The sequence below is a fragment of the Larimichthys crocea genome, chromosome X (genome assembly GCF_000972845.2).
Source record: "Larimichthys crocea isolate SSNF chromosome X, L_crocea_2.0, whole genome shotgun sequence".
Classification (NCBI taxonomy): domain Eukaryota; kingdom Metazoa; phylum Chordata; class Actinopteri; family Sciaenidae; genus Larimichthys; species Larimichthys crocea.
The window spans coordinates 7250541-7270782 of NC_040020.1; the positions used below are offsets into that span (position 1 = coordinate 7250541).

At 45.5% G+C, this 20242-nt stretch overlaps 1 protein-coding gene across 1 annotated transcript in view; it reads right to left on the reverse strand.

Annotated features, from left to right (window-relative positions):
- The window catches only part of tpcn3 (two pore segment channel 3), a 24348-nt gene extending 5634 nt beyond the window's left edge, over positions 1 to 18714 (reverse strand). Inside the window, 10 exon segments of the mRNA XM_027282714.1 lie at positions 9019 to 9226; positions 9805 to 9931; positions 10174 to 10275; positions 11017 to 11054; positions 11057 to 11137; positions 12202 to 12318; positions 13654 to 13782; positions 13858 to 13972; positions 15702 to 15784; positions 18405 to 18714. Of these exon segments, the coding sequence (XP_027138515.1) occupies positions 9019 to 9226; positions 9805 to 9931; positions 10174 to 10275; positions 11017 to 11054; positions 11057 to 11137; positions 12202 to 12318; positions 13654 to 13782; positions 13858 to 13972; positions 15702 to 15784; positions 18405 to 18488 (1084 nt within the window). The 5' untranslated portion in view covers positions 18489 to 18714.
- Between the last annotated feature and the right edge of the window lie 1528 nt (positions 18715 to 20242).

Here is a 20242-nt window from a genome sequence, read left to right on the forward strand (position 1 = left end):
CCTGCATAACTTTAAGCCTTAATATAATGTGAACAGGTGAGTTGTATATAAATTCACCCTCAGTACAGTTGTCATGAACGGGGAAATTAGCTACAGAGACCAAAACTGTTTTTTGTACCAGGCTGTAAACATGTTTATTTCTGCTGTGAAGTTGGACATTTGGACATGGGGACTTATGGAGACTGACTCACTTCTGGAGCCAGCCTCAGGTGGACGTTAGAGGAACTGCAGGTTGTGGGTTTTTACTGCTGATACTTTTACCTCATGAACTGAGATACTCGAGTACTTTCATGAAGTCACTCCGTATTATATTTTTGCTTTATTTTGAAAATACGGACCGGAAGCTGTATCTGTCGGCGGCGCTGCTCGGTCCCACCCTCTAACCAACACCTGAACGCCTCATCACCCTTCACTTAACGGCCTGTCCTAACGTTGTCCTAACGTTGTCCTAACGTTGTCCTAACGTTGTTAAACGCCTCCTCCGGTCTACCGGACCGACGGCAGGCTTTATTTGTGTTTTCTGACACACACACACACCCACAACACACCCAACACACAACACACACACAAACACACACCCACTGTTCAGCGTCGTGTCTCTGTTCGATGCTCGCTTCGATCAGCTTGTTTGTTTGTTTTGTTTGTTTTGTTTGTTTTTTACCTGATCGTCGTTTTCCGACCGGAGCCGGAAGATGCTCTGCTCCATGTCTTGCATCCGCAGCATCCGACCACACACACACACACCCACACACACACACACACCACACACACACACACACACCACAGCTACACACTGCCCTGCTGACCCGGAGTCTCATCCAGTATTCAGCTTCATGTAGTTAAAGTACTCGAGTACTCTGACTTAGGAGTTAACTGATCCTACCTCGGGTTAAGTTCGAGTACTCTGAGCTTCATAGTTAAGTACTCGAGTACTACAGCTGATAGTTACTGAGTACCGAGCTATGAGTTAGTACATCTGAGCTTCATGGGTTAAAGTACTCGGTACGTCTGGAGAAGATGAGTCTGCAGATGTATAATGTGTTTCATGTGACAGTTTTGAGGGACTTTTTGTTTTGTGTTTCTTGTTTTTTATGACTGGTTAGTGATGACGTCAGACTGAGGACCTGAAGGAGGACAGCTGCAGTGACACGTGACCTCCAGCAGGGGGCGTCAGATTACTTTACTTTACTTTACTTTACTTTACTTACTTTTTTACTTTCTTTGATGTTTCGGAAATAATCTGTAATTTCAAACTAATTTAAGGCGGTATGGAGATCTGAAGGTGATCCAAGTAGGACGAGCAAGTCTAATTATATTATTTTTCTTTACCTGCATTTTGTATCTTTCATGTCTTTTTGGTTTTTCTATTTTTATTTCATCTTTTGCTTTGAGGTTGTGATACGTTGCTGTCCTTTAAAGTATATCATAATTTTTAATATATGTGGAGGGGCGGGTTCATAATGTAAAGTATGTTATGTTAAAATTCAATAAACATTTTTTTATTAAAATGATTTTTTGTATGTTTACAGAGTTTTATATTTATGTTTCCTGTTGTCCCGTTGAACAGTTTCTTAAAGTTTTATATTTTTCATGTTTCCTGTCAGGACATGGAACCTGGAAACATCAGTGTAAATATTCTTTATGTGAAATACATTCATGTGTTTCTTACAGGACAGATATATAAAAATAAATCATGGTATGACTGTGGACACATTGCACTTTACAATCGACACGAAACACTGAGATGACTCGAGTATAAACTGAATATGAATCAGGGATCTGCTTCCCTTCACATGGATCTGTGCATCGTTGATTACACTGAGCTGAACGTCGGGTTGGAAGTTCCCGCTGTAGCTTCTTCGTGCTCAGCGAAGTCTTCGGTCGAGATCGGCCTCAAACAACGCTTCAGCAGAGCGTCCACTGTCCCGATACCCTGACAGGAAACACACATCATCATCAGTACTGATAATCAATACAGTGATCGACAGCCTTTCAAAATTAATCACCCATCTCCTATCCTGGACCTTCTTACTTTTGAAGCAATTTTAAACATCAGGGTGGGTTTGCTGTGTGCTGATTGGCCGGTTCCCTGGTCACTGTCAATGGTTTCCATGGCGTTCACCAAGTTATCCTCCAACTTCTCCTGATGGACAGAACAACACGCGATGTTATCAAACACGCTGAATTTCATGGACGCGTTGAGGCCGTGGACCCAAACAGGTCGTCATGGTAACGCACTGTGCCACAGCCAGCTCCACTCCTCGATCTTCCTCTCCAGAGATGTCTGCAGGTTGCTCTTCTCCACCGAGTACTCCACGAAGAAAGCCTCGAGGACGAACCCACGAAGATACTGAAAGATAACAGGAATGATGCGCCATCATGATTACACAACGGTGGGCATCGGTGATGACAATGACCTCCACCCGACAGTGAGACCTTAAAGCCTGTGATGTCGACCCCGTCAGTCTTACTTGATAATGACGTGACGACCACGATGTGGAAGAGGACGAAGAAGATCCTGGCTGACGCGTGCGTGACGGAGGCAAAGCCGCTGCTGAGGAGTGTAGTCACGTTAAGGAATCACAGAAACACAAATCTGAAGAAGTTTCCACTCCCCGTGTGTGAGGCGTTCAGGTACAAAGGATATCATGCCACTGGTTGACCACAGTGAGCTCCACCAGCAGGATGAAGGGGGACCCACGTTGTTGAAGTTGTTCTTGCAGTAGTGAGTTGTGCGAGGCCGTTCCTTGAGCAGAATGTTTCCACAGTACGCTCTCACGGGTCGCTCGATCCTCCCCGTAAAACTTCACCCTCCCTTTGAACAGCTCCATCCCACCATGGCAAAGATGTAGTACACACCTGGGGAGCACAAGCCGGCTTCACTGAAGTTATGAGCTCCCCTCAGGGGAATTCTGATCACTTTCTTTCACACTCTTTACTGAGCAACTTACACGATCAGCTGTCCAAATGTGAGGATCGCTGGTCCAATCCTGATCAGGTGTTGATGATTGCACGAAACCTAACAGAGAATTCAGTCCATGGTTAGTAAAGATGAACAGACTGATCAGGACGACAGAATAAATGGACGAATCAAGCGTGCTTCCTTCACCTCTTCCCAGGCGTCCGATCATCTTATGGTTGCGTACAGGTAGATTCCCTGACTGACTACAATGTACAAATAGTCGAGGGTGACGTAAAGATCAAACCGTTTGATGCTGTCCACCACCCGGATCAGTCTGAGGACTGCAGGATGAAGACGATGTCCAGGATCTGACGGCTGGTGTAACCCCCCGCTACAAACAGGACGGGAGATGAAAACAGAACAGGTACTCACATCAGTCAGGTGGCCAATATTAAATATACACTCATGCCCTGACAACATCACCATACCTACACAAACTGTTTTATTCAATAAGAAACCAAATTATCAATAATGATTTGGTTTCAGTGCGGTTGCTCCACACGCTGGCTAAAAAGACAACTTTACAAATTTGGACAACTTCATTTCATGAGTGTAGATGACAGGGACGGGAGCGGGGATGATCGGCTGCTCTTCTTTTGTTCAGTCTGAGCTAAAAAAGACATCTGAAGGAGGACTGTAGTCGAGTTTAAGTTGAAGAGGATCCAGATACATACAAGACTGCGTCATCTGCATACAGGTGGACAGTATAAGTCTGTGCTGAGTGTAGACTCAGTAGTAGAGGACACAGAGAGAGCCTACTACAAAGACGTGTTACTTTCAAAGACCAACGACCAGTGAATGCATGATTTGATCTGAGCCGATAATTCCTCCTCTCAGCAGCTGATCGGCCGGACTTTAAACAGAATCAAACAGCACTTACATGCCGTCATGGCGGAGTTGATGATCGTGGCGATGAGGGCGGAGACGAGATGATGGTGTCGAACCTGAAACACAAAACAAACTTAAGAATAAAAAATGATGCTGGAATGAAGCACGTTCACGTGGCGTCAGTGTGACATCATCAACAAAACACATGGATATTAAAGGTCCAGTGTGTCAGATTCATAATCTTCATAATCTTCATACTCTGTTTTCAGCAATAAAGACGCAGAGAGGCCACCGTGTTTCTACAGTGCCTAGAGCGGACAAACTAAACTTTCTGTTACTTTTGCAGCAGACGTAGTTTCAGGGCCACTAAATCGCACACACTGGTGCTTTAATGAAGCCGGATCTGCCGCGTGATGCACCAGATGAAGCCGCTGCAGCCCCAGAACGCTCCGTTAAAACAGAGACGCCTGCAAACACCTCCGGCTACAAACAAGCTCAGTCCTTACTCTTTGTGAAGCTCAACTCCTCTCCGTAGAAACAGCTCCCAGTTCTGGTTCTGGATGCAGACCCCATATTGACAAGTAGAGCTAGCCAGTTGAGTCCATTAATACACTTACTATTACTAATGTCGCTTCTTCAGCAGCTTTAGCTGGCCCACATCGTTCTGTGTTTCAGCGTTGATCATTCCCGCGTGTTTCTAATGTTCTGACCCCTCATGTCCGGAGACACGGAGGACAGGAAACAGAAACAGTGTGAGTGAAGTCACTGTTGGACTGGACAGGTGTGCCGAACAAAGTGTCTGGAAGAAGAAGCTCAAAGCAGTGAGCAGCTTTTCTTGCAGACTTTTCGGCGTTAAACGACTTCATAATTAGAAGCTGTTTCACTCCCAAATGATGACGGACAAACGTGAACCCAGAAAACTGCTCAGACGCCGCCAGGCTGAGGCCAGAAGCAGACACGGAAACACGTCACATGCTCGGCTCATTGTCTGGGATGCTGTGGCTGTGAGACACTGACAGCGCTGACTGATCCCTGATCTTAAACGTTTCATTCAGCTTTTATCAGCAGCTTTCCTCCCGTCATGTTAAAGGACTTCCTGGAAGCTAACGAGCAGTCTGATGAAAAGAATTTCCTGTGTTCATGACTTTTCATGTTAACTTTTCTCTCATAAAACTAAAGACGGACTGCTGTCGACGACTCGCTGGTTTTTGATCTAGAAGTAATGTAATCAAAACAAATACTCGGTACCGCTGGACACCAGTTACACTGTGGGATTACACCGATGAAGAAAGGTTGTATCAGAATTATTTAGTGTGGAGGTGAACTTTTTGTTTCCAATGAGACGTCAGCGGCCTCACCAGTTCCAGAAGCTGTGTCTGGAGAGAAGGCTCGGGGCTCGAACACGTACAGCTTCAGCACGATCTCCAGCAGGTACAGAGCCCGACACCCACTCAGAGATTCCGATCAGAGGATTCTCCTCGTCCAGACCGATGAACACGGCGGTCACCAGGGATCAGGTCGTACACGATCACCGACAGGCCCTACCCACACACACACACACACACACAGACACACACACAGCAGACACACACACAACACACACACACACACACAAAGACAGACAGATACACACACACACACACAGTATCACTGGAAACACCTGAGTTATATTTCAGGTCAAAATGGCTGCATGGTCTGTTATCCCTCAGTGCTCCGGTACACCTGTCTACCTGTCCTACCGTCCTGTTGTACCTGTACGTACCTGACCTGTACCTGTACCTGTCTGTACCTGTCGTACCTGTACCTGTACTACCTGTACCTGTCTGTACCTGTACCTGTTACCTTGTACCTATCTGTACCACCTGTTACCTGTCTGTTACCTGTCTTGTACCTGTACCTGTTGTACCTGTACCTGTACCTATCTGTACCTACTGTACCTGTCTGTACCTGTCTGTACCTACCTGTACCTGTCTGTACCTGTCTGTACCTGTCCTGTTCCTGTACCTGTACCTGTACTGTACCTGTCCTGTCCCTGTCTGTACCTGTACCTGTACCTGTACCTGTATGTACGTAACTGTACCTGTCTGACTGTACCTGTACGTCTTTACCTCTGTGTGTGATGTCTGTCTCACCGGTGTTGGACCAATCGGCAGAGGAGGCGGCTGGGTGCCGACAGGTGAGGGGGGGGCACATGCTCTTCAGTGGGTGTGGTCTTGACTTGAGTGTAATCACCTCAATGTTCAGGAGGTCGGCCAGCTGGACGAACGCCACCTTACCTGTCAATCAACCCAGAGATCAAACAAACAAACAAACATCACTTTAAAGCAGCGATGACGTCTGATCTCACACTATGTAAGTTTGGACTCCAGGTCAGGAGACGACGCTGCTGTTATCTCATGTTAGCCTCAGTTTGTCTTAGCTGCTGTTAGCTCTCATGTTAGCTGCGTTAGCTCATGTTAGCTCAGTTTTGTTAGCTGCTGTTAGCTCATGTTTTGCTGCTGTTAGCTCATGTTAGCTCAGTTTGTTAGCTAGCCTGTTAGCTCATGTTAGCGTGCTGTTAGCTCACTGTTAGCTCTGTTAGTAGTTTTAGCTCTGTTAGCTCATGTTAGCTCAGTCTGTTAGCTGCTGTTAGCTCAGGCTGCCCGGACTGCGAGCTCAGAGCACTGGGGAATGTTAGTGTACCACAGAAGAGAGGTTATCAGGTCCAGCATCAGAGCCTCTATGACATGTGCAGAGGAGCAGAGAGTGAGAGGACGCTGACGGAGGAAGCTAAGAAGAGAAAAGGAGAGAGTGAGCGAGCAAGAAGCCGCCGGACAAGAGTAAATGTGGGACTGACTTTTAGTGGTTGGTGAGAGCTTGGTGAAATAAAGGCTGAAAGACAGACGCCGAGCTGGGCTGACTGCTGCTGGACTAGGCAGTGAGATCAGCTGCTGCTGGGTGTGCTGCTGTTTTTTGATCAGAAGTAATGTAATCAGAACAAATACTCGAGTACAGCTGGACATAGTTACACAGTGGGATTACACTCTGTGTTCTTTAAGCTTCACTGTAAAGTTAGTGCCTCACACCTGAAAGAGCAGCTCTCTGTCTCTGTCATTATTGTGAGGATTTCTTTAGTATTTAACATCAGTTTATGACAGAGGAGTTCATGTTTGATGCTGCTGAAAATGAAGTTCAGCTCGAAGATGAAACAGTCTGACTTCCTCTGTGTGGACGATGTGTCGACACTTTGTGATGACCCTTCAGATCTGAGCCGATCTTAGACGGTACAAACCATGAGGACAGGCTGCTACCATGAGGAATGTAAGATGGAGGAGCTAACAGCACTAACAAGGCTACCAGAGGGAGAGTGTAGTATCACAGAGGCAGGCAGACAGGCAGACAGACAGACAGACAGACAGACAGACAGACAGGCAGCGTGTATATTGTGAGCTGCTGCTGTGAATTTCCTCACTTTGGATCAATAAAGTCGATCTGATCCTAAATCAAAAACGTGTTTCATAGCAGGTTTATGTGCTAAAGCTACAGTCATGCTAACTTGACAGGAAGAAGGTAAACAGCACTCCAGAGTTCAGCGTCCTTTGACCTCTGACCTCAAGAAATCTCAATGAAAACAGGTTCAGCACACGAGTCTCATAAAGTCAATCATTACATTTTATGTGTGTGTACATGAATTACTAACAGTGACACTGTGAGGACTCGCCTTCCTTCTGGGGACAGTCACGTGTAAATCACATGTAAATCATGTAGATCGTGTAAATCACGTGTAAATCACGTGTAGATTTTGTAAATCACATGTAAATCATGCAGATCGTGTAAATTATGTGTAAATCACATGTAGATAGTGTAAATCACGTGTAGATCGTGTAAATCACGTGTAGATAGTGTAAATCACGTGTAGATAGTGTAAATCACGTGTAGATTGTGTAAATCACGTGTAGATCGTGTAAATCACGTGTAGATTGTGTAAATCACGTGTAGATCGTGTAGATTGTGTAAATCACGTGTAGATCGTGTAAATCACGTGTAGATCGTGTAAATCACGTGTAGATTGTGTAAATCACGTGTAGATCGTGTAAATCACGTGTAGATTGTGTAAATCACGTGTAGATCGTGTAGATTGTGTAAATCACGTGTAGATCGTGTAAATCACGTGTAGATCGTGTAAATCACGTGTAGATCGTGTAAATCACGTGTAGATCGTGTAAATCACGTGTAGATCGTGTAAATCACGTGTAGATCGTGTAAATCACGTGTAGATCGTGTAAATCACGTGTAGATCGTGTAAATCACGTGTAGATCGTGTAAATCACGTGTAGATCGTGTAAATCACGTGTAGATCGTGTAAATCACGTGTAGATCGTGTAAATCACGTGTAGATTGTGTAAATCACGTGTAGATCGTGTAAATCACGTGTAGATCGTGTAAATCACGTGTAGATCATGTAGATCATATGTAGATCGTGTAAACCACGTGTAGATCGTGTAAATCACATGTAGATTGTGTAAATCACGTGTAGATCGTGTAAATCACGTGTAGATTGTGTAAATCACGTGTAGATCGTGTAGATTGTGTAAATCACGTGTAGATCGTGTAAATCACGTGTAGATCGTGTAAATCACGTGTAGATCGTGTAAATCACGTGTAGATCGTGTAAATCACGTGTAGATCGTGTAAATCACGTGTAGATCGTGTAAATCACGTGTAGATCGTGTAAATCACGTGTAGATCGTGTAAATCACGTGTAGATCGTGTAAATCACGTGTAGATCGTGTAAATCACGTGTAGATCGTGTAAATCACGTGTAGATCGTGTAAATCACGTGTAGATCGTGTAAATCACGTGTAGATCGTGTAAATCACGTGTAGATCGTGTAGATCACGTGTAGATCGTGTAGATCACGTGTAGATCGTGTAAATCACATGTAGATCGTGTAAATCACATGTAGATCGTGTAAATCACGTGTAGATCATGTAGATCATATGTAGATCGTGTTAATCACGTGTAGATCGTGTTAATCACGTGTAGATCATGTAGATCATATGTAGATCGTGTTAATCACGTGTTAATCACGTGTAGATCGTGTAGATCATATATAGATCGTGTTAATCACGTGTAGATCGTGTAAATCACGTGTAGATCATGTAGATCATATGTAGATCGTGTTAATCACGTGTTAATCACGTGTTAATCACGTGTAGATCGTGTAAATCAGGTGCACCCCCCCTCACCGATGCAGCCCTGGTTCTTGTCGTCAGAGACGCTCCACAGCAGCTCTCTGTGGGCATTGCTGATGTCGGGCTGGACCAGTCGGACCACTTGGTTCCAGTTGGCCTGGGTCACGACCGGCTCACCGCCCTCCTCCCTCTGCTCCTGCAGCACGGCGAACGCTCGCACCATCTTGTGCCTTTTGGCCCGAACTAGCTGCCGTACCTCCTCCTGTTGGACAGAGAGAGCGTTTCAAAGATTCACCGATCGAACCTGATCAGCTGATCGTTTTTGACTTTATTCACTGAGCAACAGACTGCATCACATTTAACTACATCTGTGCTAAAATCGGAACTTTGTTTTATTTTCACGACTTTTTTAAATGTTTCTGTCATTGTTTGAAAATTTCTGTTAAATTACTAAAACCTCAGCAGACAAAACAAACACATTTGTTTTCTGGATTTGTTTAGGAGCAGATCTTAACCTCTCCAACATGGTGCCGTGTGTCAGAACACATCAGGATCAAGTTCAAGTTCAAGTCTGCAAGGCTGAATAATAAAGACCTTTTCAAGGTTTTCCAGGACTTGACTATTTACAGTGCTGCACCAGCTGATCAGACACGACTACCTGTTGTCGCAGTTGTCTGTGCGGTTTGGTAATATGCACCAATGAAGTGAAATAATAAATCAAAGCGTCTCCTGCATTCATTTACAGTTTATTGACGAGCTCCTGCAGAGAGTGTTGCATTGTGGGTTTGTAGTCTTCAGGTCACTAACAGACTGACAGATGGACGTCGGCCTCCGCCGTACCTTCAGGTATTTCTTGTAGTTGTTGTAGACGACAGCCAAGAAGACGGACATGAAGATGTAGGTGTTGATGAGGATGTACAAGATGAAGAAGATGGCGAAGACGAAGCTGGCGTTGTACGCCGGCATCCTGCCAACGAGAAGCAGAAATAAAAAACGCTGCAGGTCAGATTCTAAGAGTCACGTCCTTCTTCTTTTCTGAGGAGCCGTGAAGCTTCGTCATCGCTCTCCAGGTCGATGAACGGGCACACAAACAGGACGTCCACACAAAAACAAAAAGTTTGAACACAAAATGATTTGAGGTGCCAACGGTGATGCTCGAGGAGGTCAGAGGTCACCACAGTGAGACAGAGAACTGAAATGAAGTCTTACATGACGTCAGGACTGTTGGCGGTGGTGACGAGGACGTACAGATCGAAGACAATGTCCAGGTAGTTAAAGAAGTACGGAGATCCATCAATGGTCTTCAGGCCCCTGCACACACACACACACACACACACACACACACACTTATAAAACTAAAGAAATAATGAGCTTCAAAGAACAAAAATGTCATGGGGACGTCTCAGAGACTACGTCCAGGTTTTAGACAGTCTGCGGGGACGTCTCAGAGACTACGTCCAGGTTTTAGACAGTCTGCGGGGACGTCTCAGAGACTACGTCCAGGTTTTAGACAGTCTGCGGGGACGTCTCAGAGACTACGTCCAGCAGGGTTTTAGACGTCTGCGGGGACGTCCTCAGAGACTAACTGCCAGGTTTTTAGACAGTCTCGGGGACGTCACAGAGACTACGTCCAGTTTTCAGTGCGGGACGTCTAGAGACTACGTCCAGGTTTTAGCAGCTGCGGGGACGTCACGAGACACGCCAGGTTTTAGACAGTCGCTGGGGGACGTCTCAGAGACTACAGTCCAGGTTTTTAGACAGTCTGCGGGGACGTCTCAGAGGACTACGTCCAGGTTTAAGACAGTCGGTGGGGACGTCACAGAACCTACGTCCAGGTTTAGACAGTCTGTGCGGGGACGTCACGGAGACTACGGTCCAGGTTTTAGACAGTCTGTGGGGACGTCAGCAAGACTACGTCCAGGTTTTAGACAGTCTGCGGGGACGTCACAGAGACACGTCCAGGTTTTAGACAGTCTGTGGGGACGTCAGGAGACTACGTCCAGGTTTTAGACGTCTGTGTGATTGGACTGGAGTTTAGAGACTCAACGACACCGTTGGCCCAGCAGTTTGAGCAGCCTGAGGTGAGAACATGCAGGAGGCTGAACATGAACGACAGGAAGGACGTAGAAGTCTGAGGCAGAGCGTTCCGGATGCTTCTGAACGCTCTGCGGAGGTCTGAACACAAACAAAACAGGACAAACGGAGTTTTGTCCCACAGGACACAAACGCCACACAGGACATCGGCTAAGATTGCGTTCAGGCGCCATCAGCTCACAAAGATGTTCCACGTTTATCAGCAGGAAGTTTAAAACATTTATGATGCACAGATTACAGAGACACAACCGAAACACACATAATATGAGAATCTGCAGAACTCATGTTTGTTTGCTTTGAAACATTTGTAGGAAAAGATTCATTTAAAGCAACGCTGGGTAGAAAATCAGAACACACAAACCAGCGTTGTTTGTCTCCAGTGTCAGAGTGTAATCCCCACTGGTAAATATGTTCAGCTGTACGCGGAGTATTTGTTCTGATACATTACTTCTGATCAAACACGAGCGAATCGACACTTTGTCAAACAGCCAATCATCATCCAGGTCCCCAGCAGCCATCATCATCCAGGTCCCCAGCAGCAGCTGATCTCACTGCCTAGTCCCAGCAGCAGTCAGCCCAGCTCGGCGTCTGTCTGTTCAGCCTTTATTTCACCAAGCTCCACCAACCACTAAAAGTCAGTTCCCACATTTACTCTTGTCCGGCGGCTTCTTACAATTTGCTGGTGCCTGAGCTCACACTGCGGGGCAGCCCAGCTAACAGACGGCTAACAGACTGAGCTAACAGACTGAGCTAACAGCAGCTAACAGACTGAGCTAACAGAATGAGCTAACAGACTGAGCTAACAGCAGCTAACAGACTGAGCTAACAGAATGAGCTAACAGACTGAGCTAACAGACTGAGCTAACAGACTGAGCTAACAGCGGCTAACAAACTAAGCTAACAGCGGCTAACAAACTAAGCTAACAGCGGCTAACCTACTGAGCTAACAGCGGCTAACAGACTGAGCTAACAGCGGCTAACAGACTGAGCTAACAGCAGCTAACAGACTGAGCTAGTTTATCAGAGGAAGGTTACAGCATGTTGATTTGAACATGCGCTCCGGTTAATAAATTAATTTCCATGACAACATGAATGAAAGTGTCACAGGTGTCACATGACACAGGTGAGACAGGCATCTGTTACCTGCCGTCCCTCTGTGACGTTGACCAATAGCAGCGGGCGCAGGACTCTGGACCAGCGGACGGCGTAACAGTTTGTAGCTTTCAGCGCTCCGTAGATGATCATATCGACCAGAGTGAGCTGCAGGACACAAAGACACAAAGACACAGAGACACAGAGACAGAAAGAGACACAAAGACACAGAGACAGAAAGACACAGAGACACAGAGACACAAAGACACAGAGACACAAAGACACAGAGACACAAAGACACAGAGACACAGAGACACAGAGAGCATCACACCAACATGTTAGAGTTTCAGACGAAAAAATAAATAATGAATGAAGTGAAGCAGAGTTTCTGGAACGTTTCAAATGTTTCATGACTCATGCAAATAAACTGAAGTTGGACAATAAGTTCACGTCCAGGTTTTAGTGATGAGTGTTCGTCTCGTGTTCGTCTCGTGTTCGTCTCGTGTTCGTCTCGTGTTTGTCTCGTGCAGATGCACAGGACTGCTAACGGTTGCTAACGGTACAAAAAGACTCTGCTGGAGTGGGAACCACAAATATAGATCATGCATGTATATAATATGTGTGTATTATCATGAAGTTATGGTCACAGTCAGAAGCTGAATCAGTTAAAGATGGAAGATCACACGTTTCATATTTAATGACTTTGTTTTTCGTCCCACAGGAGTTTGAACTTTTCAGCGCGTGGTCGGATCACTGGCACTTTAACTGCACGGCATGCTGGGAAACACAAAGATGGTTTATACGTCACCATAGAAAAGTGATTATTGTCTCATCAACAATGAATCAAACTACAGCGTCAGTCTTCGTTCTGAACACTCAGGGGGACTTCATGTAATGTCACTGAGTCACCAGGAAGTCTTTCTGCTGACGGAGCAACCTCTCCGGGTAAAGGTTGTTTCACAACAACAGGCAGAAAGTCCGCTCAGCACTTTGTGGCCGTGCAGCTCGCAGACAGGAAGTCAGCACACACATTTCACCCCAAAAAACCAGGAAGTGCACGAGTCACCAACTGTCACCGGGACAAGAAGCTGGTCCTCTGTCTGAAAGCCCTGTTCGCCACGTTTGACCGCCATGTTTCTACAGGATGCACCGGATCCATGTAAGCTAAGAATCTGATGCTTCACACCACAAACAGAAAAACCCCAAAGTCCTCTACGCACAGGCCGAGAAGGTGAACCGCTGAGGCCGGCAACTGCTAACACGTTAGCACTAGCCAAACCTTTCATGGTTTGATTGACAGGAAGACTCCGCCCTGCTGAGAACTCATGATTACGCCGGCAGCAAGTTCGTTAGTCTGGTTGCTAACGGTGCAATAAGTCTCCACAGTTTATCTAAAGACGTCTCACTACGTTCTCCTGGTGTTGAGTTAAGCCCCTCCCACCACATGGATGATGTCATGAAGCCCCTCCCACCACATGGATGATGTCATGAAGCCCCTCCCACCATGAGGATGACGATGATGCAGATGTTTTTGGGGTCTTTCCAGAACTTGTCTCGAGGAATCACTTTGGCGTAGTGAACGAGTCGGATGGTGAAGACGAGAAGACAGAGCAGCTCCACGAGCATGGTGGCCTGAAACAAGAGAACACTGATGACACTGGTCTATGGTCCATGGCACTGGTCTGTTGAAGGTGTACTTGTTCTTACCCATGTGGGCACATGGAGGACAGCAGGCTCCTCGAACAGAGCCAGAGACAGGTCGACCAGGATAAAGACGTAGAGCATCACCTGAGGGAGCCAGTGGTTGTAGCGCAGATAGAGTCTGAAGACACACAAAGGATTCAAACAGTTCCATGTGAGTCAGAGCTGACTGAAGAAATGTGTTGTTGTCTTATTGTCTACAGCTGTAAATCAATACATGGACTTAAATGAATCATGAATCATTCACTTTACAATCAACCGTTAAGTTTATGTGGAGCAGTGAAATATGAAGCCAGACGTCCAAAAGTTTGAAACTCAACACCTCACAAATATTTAAACTAACTTTATTAAACTTCAATAAACTGACAGTTTGCCTGTTGACCCACACTGACCTGTGATCAGGTGACCCACACTGACCTGTGATCAGGTGATCCACACTGACCTGTGATCAGGTGACCCACTCTGACCTGTGATCAGGTGACCCACCCTGACCTGTGATCAGGTGACCCACACTGACCTGTGATCAGGTGACCCACACTGACCTGTGATCAGGTGACCCACACTGACCTGTGATCAGGTGACCCACTCTGACCTGTGATCAGGTGACCCACACTGACCTGTGATCAGGTGATCCACTCTGACCTGTGATCAGGTGATCCACACTGACCTGTGATCAGGTGATCCACACTGACCTGTGATCAGGTGACCCACACTGACCTGTGATCAGGTGACCCACACTGACCTGTGATCAGGTGACCCACTCTGACCTGTGATCAGGTGACCCACACTGACCTGTGATCAGGTGAACGGTGTCTCTGTCATTCGTACGTCTGTTCTCACACTATGTAACTTTGGGCTCCGGGTCGGGAGAAGGTAGTAAAGACTTTACAGCACAAGTCACAGCAGCAACTATTTCACTGTTTGGTGAACTGGATCATATTTTATGGAGGAAATGTTTTCTGGTTTTCCCTCTGATGTCCTCCGGCTGCTCCGCCTCAACTCTCTGTGTTTACAGAGTTTATGAGGACAGTGAGTATGCTGACAGCTGTAGCTGCATGTTAGCTCTACTGTTGCCAGTCGCTCAGTTCTGTTAGCTGCGTTAGCTCATGTTAGCTCAGTCCTGTTAGCTGTGTTAGTCTCATAGCTGTTGTTAGTGCTTAGCTCATGTTTACTGCTGTTTGCGTTAGCTGCTGTTAGCTCATGTTAGCTTCAGTCTGTTTAGCTGCTTGTTAGCTCATGTTAACTCAGTCTGTTAGTCTGCTGTAGCTCATGTTAGCTGTCTGTTAGCTGTGTTAGATATGTTAGCTAAGTTGTTAGCTGTGTTTAGCGCTAGCTGTTCTGCTTAGCATTATGCTCAGTTGTTAGTCTCGTAGGCTGTTCGCTCAGCTGTTAGTGCGTAGCTCAGTTGTTAGCTGCTGTTAGCTCATGTTAGCTACAGTCTGTTAGCTGCTGTTAGCTCAGTCGTTAGACTGCTGTAGCTCTGTTGCTCAGTTGTTCATCTGCGTTCTATTAGCTCACGTCTGTAGGTGCTGTTAACTCATGTTAGTTCAGTCTGTTAGCTCAGTCTGTTAGCTCATGTTAGCTCAGTCTGTTAGCTGTTGTTAGCTCATGTTAGCTCAGTCTGTTAGCTGCTGTTAGCTCAGTCTGTTAGGTGCTGTTAGCTCATGTTAGTTCAGTCTGTTAGCTGCTGTTAGCTCATGTTAGCTCAGTCTGTTAGCTGCTGTTAGCTCATGTTAGCTCAGTCTGTTAGCTGCTGTTAGCCGTTAGTCAGACATTTGTTTATGTGTTAATGTGAGGAAACAGCTGATCAGTCATGTGACTGTTCCCTGAGTGACAAACAGTCGTCTCACCTCACAGCCTGAGGCGACGTGTCGAAGAAGATGTTCCTGTTGTACTGAGCGTCGGACACGTAGATGGAAGCCAGGTCGAAGTCCTGAAACACACAAACCACAGCAGAGCTCCTGAACACTCCAGCCGGGGTTCAGACCAGGAGACAGTTACCCACTGCCCCACCGTGCCACCGTTATCCATCACAACACAAGTGGATTCATCGATCAGACATTCATCTTTATACATTTAGACAGGATGCAGTGTGTGTGTGTGTGTGTGTGTGTGTGTGTGTGTGTGTGATATGTGTCCATGTAAAAACACACATGAAGATGTCTGGTGTCTTCGTGTAAACATTAAATCCACAGTGAACTTTACGGAGGTTAAACTGTGAAATGGTAATGTCACACGTCTGAAGGATCACAACAATCCGGTCCAGAACATACCTACACCCTAACCCTTTAGAACCCTCTAGAACCCTTTAAACTCATTAGAACCCTTTAGAACCCTCTAGAACCCTTTAAACTCAGTAGAACCCTTTAAACTCATTAGAACTAGAGTTGCACGATACCCACGGTATACACGGTACCCCGCGGTGCCAAATCATAACCATCGCTACTATACTAGAAATTTTACACGACGGTCCTCCCGTGGATTACTATACTACCAGTGCCAGTCTCCGCCTCTGCTCTCCTCCCGGCTTCTCACTGCATGCTACTCCTTTGTAAACAAACCAACATGGAACCGCAACCGAACTACACAGCTGCTGAATGATTGGCTGTTTGCCTGTTACTGGTGACGTCCAGGGATATGATAGGCTGTTTCTGCACGCTGGGTCCGCCCGTCTGTTAGCTGATTGGCTGTTCGTGTGTTTCTGCCGGCAAGAACGAACTCCATGAAGACAGCTCCGCTTCGATAGAAACTCGCTTCAAAACAAACAACAAGCTAAAGTTCTGTCTGGCCCAGACACGAGACAACACACTCACCATGGCAGAAGCACCGGGCCCGAGCAGCGAGTCTGCCGTGGCGTCTTCGTCAGTGGCAACACTAATTTTGCTTAAAAAACAAACGTCGTTGTTTCAAACTAACTTGTACAAATACATTGCAGTTTATAAAATAATAATAATAAAAAAAGGCCGCAGTATCGCGATAATACCCGGAACCGCGATACTTTGTCTGGTATAGTATCGTGGTTACTCATTTTAGTATCGTGACAACTCTAATTAGAACCATTTAAACCATATAGAACCCTTTAAACCACCTAGAACCTTCCAAACTCATTAGAACCCTTTAAACTCAATAGAACCCTTCAAACCACCTAGAACCCTTTAAACATCTAGAACCCTTTAAACATCTAGAACCCTTCAAACCACCTAGAACCCTTTAAACATCTAGAACCCTTCAAACTACCTAGAACCCTTTAAACCACCTAGAACCATTTAAACCACCTAGAACCCTTTAAACATCTAGAACCCTCCAAACTCATTAGAACCATCCAAACCCTCTAGAACCATTTACACTCATTAGAACCCTTTAAACCATCTAGAACCCTTTAAACCCTCTAGAACCATTTACACTCATTAGAACCCTTTAAACCACCTAGAACCTTTTAAACCACCTAGAACCCTTTAAACCACCTAGAACCTTTTAAACCACCTAGAACCCTTTAAAGATCTAGAACCATTCAACCCCCCTAGAACCCTCCAAACTCATTAGAACCCTTCAAACCCTCTAGAACCATTTACACTCATAAGAACCCTTCAAACCAGCTAGAACCCTTGAGAACCCTGTAGAGCTCACCTGTGGGTGGTGTCCTTGGTGCTTTCTTAGGGCCACTTACAGTCCAGAGCCGGCCCTGTCCATGAACTGATTCAGCTTCTTAAATGTGAATGTTCTGGTTTCTTTTGTCTCTGTGACAGTGAACTCAACATCTTGGTGGATTTATGAATTCATAGATTCATGAGTTGGATTCATGAATTCATAGATTCATGAGTTGGATTTATGAATTCATAAATCCATGAGTTGGATTCATGAATTCATAAATCCATGAGTTGGATTCATGAATTCATAAATCCATGAGTTGGATTCATGAATTCATAAATCCATGAGTTGGATTTATGAATTCATAAATCCATGAGTTGGATTCATGAATTCATAAATCCATGAGTTGGATTCATGAATTCATAAATCCATGAGTTGGATTCATGAATTCATAAATCCATGAGTTGGATTCATGAATTCATAAATCCATGAGTTGGATTCATGAATTCATAAATCCATGAGTTGGATTCATGAATTCATAAATCCATGAGTTGGATTCATGAATTCATAAATCCATGAGTTGGATTCATGAATTCATAAATCCATGAGTTGGATTCATGAATTCATAAATCCATGAGTTGGATTCATGAATTCATAAATCCATGAGTTGGATTCATGAATTCATAAATCCATGAGTTGGATTCATGAATTCATAAATCCATGAGTTGGATTCATGAATTCATAAATCCATGAGTTGGATTCATGAATTCATAAATCCATGAGTTGGATTCATGAATTCATAAATCCATGAGTTGGATTTATGAATTCATAAATCCATGAGTTGGATTCATGAATTCATAAATCCATGAGTTGGATTCATGAATTCATAAATCCATGAGTTGGGTCGGTGCCTCGCATGAGGCTGCAGAGCTGAGCCTTACAAAGTGATTTCAGCTGACACTCACCTCTTTGCTTTTTGCATGGTTCCCTCCGTTTGGAGAACCCGGAGAACTCTCATCAGGAATGTTCTTCTCTGCCGCCGAGGACATCTCTCACACTTCACCACTGAGCAGAAAGTTCCTTTCAAAGTTCCTTTCAAAGTTCCCTTCAAAGTTCCCTTCAGTCTCCTCGGACAGTTTCCAGACTTGTGGTGTTCAGGTCTGAGGCAGAGCGGGTCCACATCACATGTCTTCCTCTCTGCGGAACATTTGGACCTCCATCAGCGGTTCTGTCCGACTCGGATCTGTCTCGAGCTGTTTGTCCTCGCTCATAACGCAGGACTCGTGCTGCCTTCACGGACCGCAGGAGGAAACGTGACACAGTGACGTGGTAACAAGACAGATGACGTGAGGAGAGACAGTTCACTGACCTCAGAGCAGAGTCTGCAAACACGTGATGGTGACGTCATGCAACACTCACAATAACAACAGTGAAATAATTGATCAGTAATTAATCAACTGATTGAATGTTTTTTGTTTCTGTCAACTTTAGTTTTACGGACTTTAATATGGGGCCGTGAAGGCAGCACGAGGCGTCATGTGACTCACTCTTCCGAACTGGTCTGATGACGTCACCGAAGGAGGAGGAGGACCAGGACCAGGACCGGACAGAGAGCTCACATTAGAGCAGTTAAAGTCCTTTCATCAGGTCGTGTTCTCTTCAGGGTCTCAGGTGATGCTGCTTATTCATTTACTTTAAACCTTTTAGAACCTTCTGGAGCTCTCGGGTCTTCGGGTCGTCGGGTCTTCGGGTCTTCTGGTCTTCGGGTCGTCTGGTCTTTGGGTCGTCTGGTCTTCGGGTCGTCTGGTCTTTGGGTTGTCTGGTCTTCTGGTCTTCGGGTCGTCTGGTCTTTGGGTCGTCTGGTCTTCTGGTCTTCGGGTCGTCTGGTCTTTGGGTCGTCTGGTCTTCTGGTCTTCGGGTCGTCTGGTCTTCGGGTCGTCTGGTCTTCTGGTCTTCGGGTCGTCTGGTCTTCTGGTCTTCGGGTCTGGACTCTAAAGTGAGAAGTCCTGATTGATGTTGACCGTGTCTCATGATGATCAATAAAATATCTGTTTAGAACAAAACCACAGTGAGACGTCCTTTATTACTGTGGACAGATCTGAAGACACAAAGACTTGAAGACTTGAGGACTTGAAGACTTGAAGTCTTGAGGACTTGAAGTCTTGAGGACTTGAAGTCTTAAAGACTTGAGGACTTGAAGTCTTGAGGACTTGAAGTCTTGAGGACTTGAAGACTTGAAGTCCAGAGGACTTGAGGAAGAAGTCTTGAGGACTTGAAGTCTTGAGGACTTGAAGTCTTGAAGACTTGAAGTCTTGAGGACTTGAAGTCTTGAGGACTTGAAGTCTTGAAGACTTGAAGTCTTGAAGACTTGTTGGCAGCATGTTCCTCAGATCTTTCCAGTCTTGACCAGTCTTGGTAACTTTGTGGAGTTTTCATGTCAAACAGGAAACACTTTGATGTCCAGATGTTGCTGTGTAACATTCCTGCAGTGAGCCGAGCACGTCAACGTTTCAGGTTTTTCACTTGGATCCATCGATCAGCGCTGAATAAAGATTCACCACACCACAATAAAAGCATGAACGACTTTTATTTTGACAAACCGTCACCTGGTTGCACATAACTGAAGTCATTTCCACCCGTGCATGTATTTATGATTTCATCAGAAGTTTGAATGTGACGCACCTGAAGTCTTGAACGTGTCTCTGCATTTTGAAGACTTGGCTCAGTGTTTGTGTGGAGGTGCTGCCTCCTGCTGGTCACTCTGCAGTCTTACTGACATGAACTTCACTGCGACAGGTGAAGC